The 10,643-nt window shown below is 32.5% G+C and overlaps 1 protein-coding gene across 1 annotated transcript in view; it reads right to left on the minus strand.

Moving 5' to 3' along the window:
• Window positions 1-623: 623 nt before the first annotated feature.
• LOC144966912 (translation initiation factor eIF2B subunit alpha-like) overlaps window positions 624-10,643 on the minus strand; it is a 16,662-nt gene continuing 6,642 nt past the window's right edge. Inside the window, exons 2-9 of the mRNA XM_078903617.1 lie at window positions 10,066-10,167; window positions 9,106-9,245; window positions 7,279-7,386; window positions 6,145-6,257; window positions 4,399-4,467; window positions 3,110-3,116; window positions 2,614-2,739; window positions 624-1,658 (exon numbers count right to left, since the gene is read on the minus strand). Of these exons, the coding sequence (XP_078759743.1) occupies window positions 1,503-1,658; window positions 2,614-2,739; window positions 3,110-3,116; window positions 4,399-4,467; window positions 6,145-6,257; window positions 7,279-7,386; window positions 9,106-9,245; window positions 10,066-10,167 (821 nt within the window). The 3' untranslated portion in view covers window positions 624-1,502. The remainder of the gene's footprint in view (window positions 1,659-2,613; window positions 2,740-3,109; window positions 3,117-4,398; window positions 4,468-6,144; window positions 6,258-7,278; window positions 7,387-9,105; window positions 9,246-10,065; window positions 10,168-10,643) is intronic.

The following is a 10,643-nucleotide window of genomic DNA, read 5'->3' on the forward strand; positions in this document are numbered from 1 at the left end:
TTGTTGATGAATGATGATAATGATGTGATATTGATGATTTCCATGTAACATTCCCATAGCATGATGATAGCTGATATTTTGTATCTGTGATCAGTCATAGTGATATGTAATATACACAAAAAAAAAAAAAAAAAAAAAAAATCAAAATAAAACAAAGGAGCATGTGTTGAAGAAAATAATAAAAGTAGTGAACTTGCAGTATTAGACTGACTTCCTGGCAAAAACACATGACAGAAAAATGTATTTTATTGTGAAATAAAAGATTGTTATGTTCTAAGCAAGCCAGTGCTTTTGTTTTGTTTCTGTTTTTTATTTAGTTGTTTTTGCTTTGTCTTTTGTTTTTTTGTGGTTATTTTATGGGTTTTTTTTAGGGGGGGGGGGGGGTTCTTAGGGTTTTTATTTTTTTTCTTCTTGGGGAGTTGTTAACTTTTATCAAGCAAGGCTGGGTAGAAATTTCACATCCCACATGCAAATTCTTGCTCTTTTGGGATTCGGTGGTTAACAAAACAAAGCCACCTTTTTAAAATATGAAAACGAAATATTAAAAATGCTTCTTCAGAAGAGAAATTATGTATGAATTACGATTGAAGCGAAGATCACAAAACAAAAAATGTAAGATTGAATGTAATTTATATATTGTTTTAATTTTTCCTTATGCAAATGAATGTGTTTTTGACTTGTATTACAAACCAATCCCTCCGGCTCGATGAATATCCACAGTCTGATACATACAGAGAGAAACATAAATGCACACACACCACACACAGTCACAGATACGAAGATCTCTCTCTCTCTCTCTCTCTCTCTCTCTCTTTCTCTCTCTCTCTCTCACTCTCGCTCTCTCTCTCTCTCTCACACACACACACACACATACACACAAACAAACAAACACACACACACACACACACACACTCTTTTCCGCCTTCAACCCAGCCACTTGAACCAACAGAAAATGAAAGTATGTTTTTGTTTTTAAGGGTTTTACGGCGCTTGCAACACATTTAGGTTATATCAGCGCCAGTAAAAAGGAAGAAAATGGGATAGTAAAAAGTTCTGGAATTACAATTAAAGCATCCAAGAAAAAGTAAGAGAAAAGGGAACTGGAACAAATAGGGATCAGATGTAGATTCCAAGAGCATACCATCAATGTACTTAGTTTGAGATCACCAATAAGTCTCATATGGACACAAGCACTGCCCCCACTAAGAGGAATACAGTCAAATGCTTACATTATAAATTATAACAAATATAATAATACATAACAGAGAATGATTTACAAGGAAAAAATATCATCTCCCAAAACAATAACTATGCATTTGACTGTTTCCCTCCCAGCCAGGGCCAGGACAAAACCAAGCAATCTCATTCCAAGACAAAGACAGAATGCAACTTGGAAAACAGATATAGGGGGATAGATTAGAAGACACAATAGGTACCTCCCTGCCCACTATGGGAGGTAGGAACCCCACCCAGAAAATGAAAGTAAAAACATTTCACAGCAATTAACAATACAATTTGATAAGTTCATCACTAACAGCTGACGGTGTCAACACGCCTAGATCTGTAAACATAAGATCTATGAAACCGGGGGGTGTGTAATCTGTCAAAGGGTGTTCTTCACTCAAATCTTGTCTATCACGAATGGTGGATGAGAAATACTGTAAAATATAAAGGGAATAACATCAATTTAACAATATGCTAGTTAATATTTAAAAATTATGCCTTTTCGGCCACGACATCATAAGACATCGTCGCCTAGAAATCCACGAAGGAATATAGATAACTCATCAAACAAGATGTCTGATGTCAACAGGAATCATCCATGTTGTCCAAGTGAGCAAATTGGGGGTTGATAATCTTGCTCAAGGAAAAAAGCGAAAGTGCCTGAAGCAGGGCTCGACCCCGGGTCCTTCCGGGTCACAGTGCAATGCCTTAACCACTCAGCCACTTCCCCAGTTAATATAAAACATATTTAAAAAATCAGTTCCAGATAACCCCTCACTCCTGAATACAGAGCAACCCAGAAACAGAAAAGTCGCCAGGAATGATGGACGGGTGTCATTGAATCAGAGCTTTTTTTGTATCTAGGTTCATCAGCTACTTCTCAAGGGAAATCTCATAGTTCTCGTGTCAAATGGGAAGAGATTTCTACTCTTCCTATATACTGCATAAAGGTAATCCAAGCAAAAAAAAAAAATAAGAGCTCAAAAACGCATAATGCTAAACAGCAGATATTCTTCAGTTTTACATGAGCTATCCAATTTCCAGTGAGTTTAATTAGAAGGCGAATGTGGAAAGTAGTAAATTTTTAAAATTTTGAATAAGTATATTTGACCAAAAAGCCATACAAGGCCTTATTGTGACTTCTTTGAATGTCCTAACCCAGAGCTGCCTACTTGAAATGTCTAAACTTCTTAGTTTTCAAGGAAAAAATAGAACAATCCACTTTAACTAGCTTTAGAAATAAATAATTTGTCCTCAGCATGATCCAAAAATGCTCTAAGTCCTCAATATAGGTTCTGAGGAACTAAACTGTCCTTATCAATAAGATTTATTGTCAAAGAAGATTTGTATTTCTACGAATTTTTCGAAGTACTAGGCAGGTCTGCTCACCTTAAAATCATCAGGTACATCTTTCTGGTGCAACGGGAAGGCACGGACAAACTTGAAGCTTTCAGCAACAACATAAAAGGGTTTGTTCATTTGTTTGGCACATACTGCCAGGGGGTAAGTTCCAATCTGAGATTGAGAAGAGAAATATTTTATTTGTTTTGATTTTGTTTTTAAGGATTGTACAGCCCTTGCAACAAGCCATTTCAGCACCCGTGAAAAGTAAAAAAAAAATTAAAAATTCTAGATTTACAATTAAAAGCATCCAAGAATAGGTAGGACAAAGGGAACTTATTCAAATTGGGAACAGAAGTAGATTCCAAGAACAAACTATCAATATACTGTGTGAGATCACGTCAAGGTCTCATCCAAAAATATATGCACAGGATCCAAATAAGAGGCTTACAAAATACATTCGACTCTAACTGTGCAAGCTCCATGTGCAGTATTTTTTTTAAGCCCAACCCATCCTCTACCCTTGTGAGCAACAAAGACTAACCACATTCCTGATATTTGTTGGGTAAAGTCATGTGATATAAACACACATGACAAGTGTTATTGTAGAAGCCGCAATGTTGTAAAAATATTTATTCCTCAAAATCACCTCTCACACATTTATATGGTTAGAGTGTGTACCCTGGATATATTATAAAACAAAATAAATTGTGATGAAAATTGTAAACCAAAATACTGAAATATTATTTCTACTATAAAATTTAATTTAAAATGCTTCAAAATTGACGATAAACTTAAACAACAATTATTGGGATTAATAGGAAAAAAAATGATTTTTTCAATCATCAATTTAATTTAAACGTAAATACATTCAGAATGATACTACAAAATCTTCGATACTTTTAAATAAATTCTCATCTCCAATGCCACTCACTCGTTCACCATGATAATTGACATTTTTCATGATTACTACATGTCAAACAAAGTAAATTTACAAAATGGTTTCATTTGATTCAAATAAAAGTCTAACCAACATTTATATAGTTTAAAATCAACATTAACAATATTCTATATCTTGAAAGCAATGTAAAAACGGATTTTAAATGAAAACTGTGTATATTTCCATGAGTGCCCAAATATATATGTTTACATTATAGTTGACATAATTTTTCATTTACCTTACAGGCCTAAAGTCAAATTTTCAATTTGTTCTTTACGTTTTTTTAAAATCCCACATATTTCTTCATTTTTTTCTTTAAATTTTAAGTATAGCTTTGACGTATATTGCTATGGAACCTAAAAACAGATCTCATTTCAATTTAGTCCTCTTAAAGTTTTGGTTATGCCAGTAATTTGACATCTGCACATCAGCAAGTTTCAACTTATTGAAGCAGGATGAAACTATTTTTTCCTTCAATCTCATATAATATTAAGCAGAGTTGGACATTAAAAATTAAATAAAAACATAATTCTCTCTTTACCAGGATAAAATAAAAAGATCAGAAAATGATACAATACTACAGACTGGATTATATTAACAAATTAAAAACGAATAGAAATCAAAAATAAAGAAATAAAGTTCCCTTTATTGGTCACAAGGAATATTTTTTCTTCAGCGTCTGACTCCAGAAAATACTGAGATAACAAAAGTGACGGAGGCAGTCTAGTGCCATAAAGTGAGCAATAAAAACTAAGTTTTCTTGTTCAAGGGAAAATGAAATGCCAACAGCAGGACGCAGACCCGAGTCCATCAGGTGGAAGTCTAATGTCTCATCCATTTGACTAGCTCACCTCCAAAATAAATTACTGTCAGAGCAAAATTGACAAACTTACCCAATAGCTGCATCCAAAATAACTGTTGTTGGAATGCCCACTTCTTCCAGTTCTTGTTTCACTTGATATCTAATGAAAAAAAAAAATATGTTGTTTTTTCTCTTTCCATCCATTCAATAATTTAAAAATGAAAAACAATTGGCAAAAAAAAAAAAATTTTAAAAATAACATAATCAAATACTAAAACAAATCAGAATTAAAACAATGGCATTAGGAAATGGTGCCTTTGTTTTATTTCATAGACAAATGATGGGGATGTTTTAGCTTTCCTCATTTCTATTTTTTCTTTTTTCAAACATTCATGGCATCTGAATAAGTGAAAACTAAAATGTCTGAAATAAGACCAGTATTTTACTGTGCTCTGCCTTTAACATCTTCACAACCTACACTGCAGTCCGCTTAAAATAAACTCCTGGGGACCAGAAATAAAGTTTATCTTATCCAAAACTCACGGAGAACATCCTCAGAAAGCAGCGCACTTCCTGTTAAGGTTGACTAAACTAAGGGTGACCTTTTTTTAATTATTATTTGTAGTTAGTCATCTTTCACATGGAACAGGCATACAATGATCTAAGTGCTCGGGAAGGCAAAGTGAGAATGAAAAAAAAAAAATGGAAAAGTTGGGACACTAATTGCGCGATGAGTGCCAGTCATCTTGTTCTGATTTTCAATTGGCACCATTGAAACTAGCCTGGTGAAGGTTAAGTGTGTGTGTGTGTGTGTGTGTGTGTGTGTGGGAGGGGGGGGGGGAGGTAATCACAAGATGTCCATTTTGCAGTGGAGCTATGCATAGCGTGGATAAAACAATGGGGAAGGAAGAGCAGGCATGATAGACAAAGGCCTTGGTCCCCATATCTATATGCTCTAGTGTGCCAAAGGCATAAACCCGCATGTGCACGTGCTTGTGTGTGTGCAAAGTTGACATGCTTGTGTATTTCAGTGAATCTTTGCACACACTACACACTCAAATAATAGCACACACTACACACTCAAATAATACAGACAGTGCAGTTTCTTGATTGCGGCAGACAAGTGAATGTATTGCGCAATGAGGAGACTAAATAATGGGAGATTGAGGTGAGGGGTGGGGGGATGATTGAGAGACTCCCTGTCTATCCCAGTCTCAGTCGTGCAGATCCAGATTGATGAGTTTATCTTATCTGGACTCACAGACAGAGTTTATCTTAAACATTCTAAATTACTAATGATTTAGAGCAGAAAAATGGGACCTGCCTCAGAGTTTATTTTAAGCAAGAGTTTATCTTAACGCAGTTTATCTTAAGCGGACTGCTGTGTATTCATGACCCTGTATCGTATTGTTTTAAGAGCTAACTAAAAATCCTTAAATGCTCTGTGTAACTTTTATGCATAGATAAAATTTATCGATTATATAAATAGCATTAAATGTTAATTGATAATATTGAGTTTTAAACATCTAATACACAAATAAGTATCATATTCAATATTCTACATTAATTTGGCTGTCCAACTTTGTACATTCGAGAATTTCAAATAATTGATATACAAAATGCAATCATGTCCAATGTCAGGTTACATTATTCATCAAAATTAAATATGATGTTGATAAGTTCTATATCAATGGCATTCTTAAAAATATGAATTGATATGCATTTTTCATCTCAAACTTTAGATTATTCCAATTTGTCACAGTATAAAGATATAAGAAAAGCTACAGACAAATCCTTGTGGGATGAGTGGATTCATTTGTTAATATTCATAACTCACCCACTACGATCTGGATTGGACTCTGTGACAAAAACTGTGAACCTTTTCTTCTCTTTAGCAGCCTCTTTAAACACCTGGACCACGACTCGAGAACGAGAATGAGTAAGAATAGTCTGAAAACAATAAAATAGCAGAAAAAAAGCTATAATTATACTTCTGTCTGAACAGTTAATCCTAATTACGGAATCATCCAGATTAATGTAGATCCTACCATCACCTTTTTTGTAGAGGGTCAGTGGCTTGAGAAGTCACCCAAAATGATGCTTACTACAATGGAATCTGCATAATCACCACTCTTAAAGTCAACTTCTACTTAAAGTCAACACCTCTTGTTGTCCCAAATTTTCTTCTCTTTATCTATGTCAACCTTGCTTAATCTTTCCGGTCTGGCAGTGTTGGCTTTATCAGAATTCCACTGTATTCAGTGATGAAATCGGTTGTCTACATATCATACTTTTTCGACAATATTAACACAGAGATTTTTCCTAGCCTTTATTCTATATATTAGAAGCTATTACAGCCAGTTGCTGATACAAAAAATCTGCACATTTGTTTCCCATCTCGTCAAACAGGTATTATATTAAGATGAAGCGGATGCTAAAAAATGAACATAAAGTAAAAGTGATGGGGAGAATGAAATTTTGAGATTGTGCACTTTAAGAAACTATAATCTTTCAATAAAATAAATAAACCTCATCAAGTTTTATGTTTTTTACTATAAATCATATTTTAAGCATTAATATCAACCCAACAAAATACCAATTTGATGCAGTGCATTGCATTTATTCAATCAACAGTTTAAATGAATCAAAGGTAAAAAAATTAATTAATAACCTTGTCAGCTGCCATGAATTTGAATATTTAGATTTCTATTAAGGTAGAATTTCTTCTTTCTTTGACATATTATCTCATTTGTCTGTAGAGTTTCATTCATCCTGTTTTGTTGATGAAGGGAATACCCGAAGCGTCCACATTATCTGTTTTTATTTATTAAATTGAAGCTTGCATTCAATTCCACATTGTTATTTATTTCTTTGAGCTTCTTTCTTATGATGAACTAAACTTTTTATGTGCCTGACTTCATACCACAAACTAACTTTCATTGAAATAATTGAAATAATGCAATTTACTTACGGCCCCATCATCTATGAAAGGGTGGGTGAGTCTAACTGTGTTGGGTCTGGCTTTGAGAATGTTCTTTAAAAACATTTTTCCCCTGTGCAGCATTATAGTTTGGTAATTCTGAAGAAAAAAATGGTTGTTATAGTTTTATTAATGTGGCTTCACTGCTGTCAACTGTTTACAAACAGTCTATGATCACTTTAGCACCAACAAAAATGAAGTTAACAGGGCAGTCATAAGATTATAATCAACAAAAATGAAGTTAACAGGGCAGTCATAAGATTATAATCAATGTTAACACAAATAAAGCGACAAAACTAACAAAACAAACAAAAATCAAGAAAGAAAAGAAGACAAGTGGACCAGTTAAAACCGTGAACAGAATTCCAAGAATCTAATTTAGTAGTTCCATGGACGTAAGTGAGGGTTCCACTAAAAGTGAAATTTGTGGCATAAGTATATAAATTTAAAGCGTAACTGATGTTTTTAATGAGTCAGTGCATCTTTTATGTGGTGGAATGAAGTTACGGAAATGGGGGAACCAATTACAAATTTTGCGCGTCAACTACAACATACCAAATATATATCAATTGCCATAAAAAGTTTAATCTATTATATGTTTTATGCATGTTTTCCACATATGAAGAAATAAATATTCTAAAACCACAACAGAATAATAGGATAAAGTTCGGTAACTTCGCAGGTGGGTAAATTTACCGTGACCTTCCAACCCCAAGAAATAATGCCCAGTAAATATTTCTCCTTTTCACCCCTCAGCATTAGAATAGTCTTTACTCTAAAGACAGGACATGAATATGTGTAATGCTTCAGTTTGCAGGAAACCAATGGAAAATCTTTAAAAGTTATAGTATGTCAAAGTGACATGTTGTAATCAAGATGTTGTGACATCTGCGACTTTTCACTTGTAAGGACAATCCTACACTTTGAGCATTTGAATGTGAAGGCCCTGGTCACAAAATCAATGTGGTATTCACTTTGTCGCCATCCATATCCATTTTATTTTCATTTTAAGAGTAAATTCTCATCAGAAAAAATATTTCTAAAATATTTAAGACATCATTTCAAAAGTATATACTTTTGGGTAAACTCGTCAGTACTTTCAAGTAAATTTGCCGCACATCACTATCATTGTAAAATAATTTTTCCAAAGGCAATTTTTTGCATGCAATAGAAGCATTATGCAAGCAATGATATTTAAGTAAGTTTAGAAAAGAAAGTAAGAATTTATATGTGGATTTAATAACCAGATATCAGTCGACTCAGCTGTGGATGGGCAGCAGGCTATGATCGCATAACTGGTATGATAGTGTGTCCTCTGAAGGGCACTTTACATCATCACACTTGATTCAAGTGCAAATAAATATCTGGCAATAGGCAGTATTCGATAATGTACAGAGATTTAAAAAACAAAAAGTGTTTGAGAAATGCAAATTGTTCCCCAAATTGTCTTGTAGGAAAAAAAAAACTAAGTATAAAAACATGCAGCAAAGTTACCCGCCATGCAGTGAATACCCAATAACAGCGGCAGCAAATAAAGGACTCTTGTGAATAAAATACAATATGAATCTATGTTAACACTTCATCAAAATACAATTAATTGGCCAGTTAACCAACTGTCAGTGTATGGAATGCCCAATTGACAAATTGGCTGCTCACGACAGACCAGAAATGAGGAAATGAAAAAAGTGGTCAACCGCTTTTACCCTAATATAACTGAGGACGAAATGCTATAAAAATGTATCATTTATCATTTTTCATAATATTATGTCATAAGAAGGGCTTAACTTTAATCAAGCAAATATTAATTTAAACACTCACATCATCCTGTAAGTTTGCCAATGTAATGTGCCTAATAAATTGTTCACATCCAGAATTGATGGAGGCGTAGCTGTAGTCAGATTGGAGCATCATTTCTTTGGCATTATTAAGATTTGCCAGTAAACCAGTTAGGGTCTCGGCTGAAGTAAAATAAACGTCTTATGTTATACACAATTCCATTGTAAGTTCAAATAAGAAAGGAAAACGAAATAACACTACATGTAAACATTAACTTTAAAAAATGGCAGGTCTTTTAAAATCCAAAATATATCTTAAAATCTGTTGATAGTTGAAACTAAAGAATAGGAATCTATTGGTTTTTACAAAAGCAACCAAGAATCTGAGAATTTCAAATTATTAGTGACTGAATAATTGAAAATTAGAGTGGATGAATTAATTTTTTTCTTAAAGATGGAAAGTGACTAAACATTTCGTTACTAATTAGATGTTCACAATAATTTAAGATGTGAAAAATTCTATTGATTTGCAATCTATTACTTTTAAAAATATTATAATTTGTTCTCTGAATAAACAAATTATACAAATACAATCAGTTCTTGAGATAACATTAGATAACTTAAAATATATTGCAAGGAATAATAATAATAACAATAATAATAATAATAATAATAATTAATAATAATAATAATAATAATAATAATACAATAATAATAATATAATAATAATAATAATAATAATAATAATAATAATAATAATAATAATAATAATAATAATAATAATAATAATAATAATAATAATAATAATAATAATAATAATAATATATAATTTATTTATTATTATTATTATAATTATATATTATTATTATATTATTATTATTATTATTATTATTATTATTATTATTATATTATTATTATTATATCATCATCATCATCATCATCGTCATCACAATGGTGATGTCAAAAGAAAAAAATAATTTACATCTCATATTTTTCAATTTACCTTTGCTTTCTTCCAACAATTTGAACAGCATCTTAATTGCAGCGACAGCTGCTGACATTTCTGGATCAGCTTTCAGGAGCCCAAGAAAATTTTCCATCAGCACTGAAATGATTTTTTTTTCAAAAGAGAGAACAGATAGAAAGAATGATAAAAAGAATAAGAATCTCTAGCGCAGCGTGACAATGGATTGTTACAATCAACCAAAAAATATATTATCCCGTTGTATATAAGTAATTTAATCTAAAATTTTGATATGGCAGGTACGAGTACCAACTAGCTTATCAAAAATACAAGAAATTGATAAAAAATGTTTATTGCTCTTTTTGAATATTGTTTGTCACTCTGTCATATCTAAATCTTTAGAATTTGTACTTTTATGTGCAATTTCTACTTGATGTGCTCAACTCAAAGTGCTTTACGAGGTTTCCCAAACCATCAGTAACTCTCAACATGTAGTACTCGATATGATTCCTGGGCTAAGTCCCTTGGTTGACCTTGGCATTGTTAATGAAGGAAGTTTTCTCTGTTTTAGAAACGAGAAGAATTTTTTTTTAAATCTCTAATCAAATGTGTCTGAC

This window comes from Berghia stephanieae, chromosome 3, assembly GCF_034508935.2.
Source record: "Berghia stephanieae isolate SIO BIC M18660-M18661 chromosome 3, UCSD_Bste_1.3, whole genome shotgun sequence".
Lineage (NCBI taxonomy): Eukaryota > Metazoa > Mollusca > Gastropoda > Nudibranchia > Aeolidiidae > Berghia > Berghia stephanieae.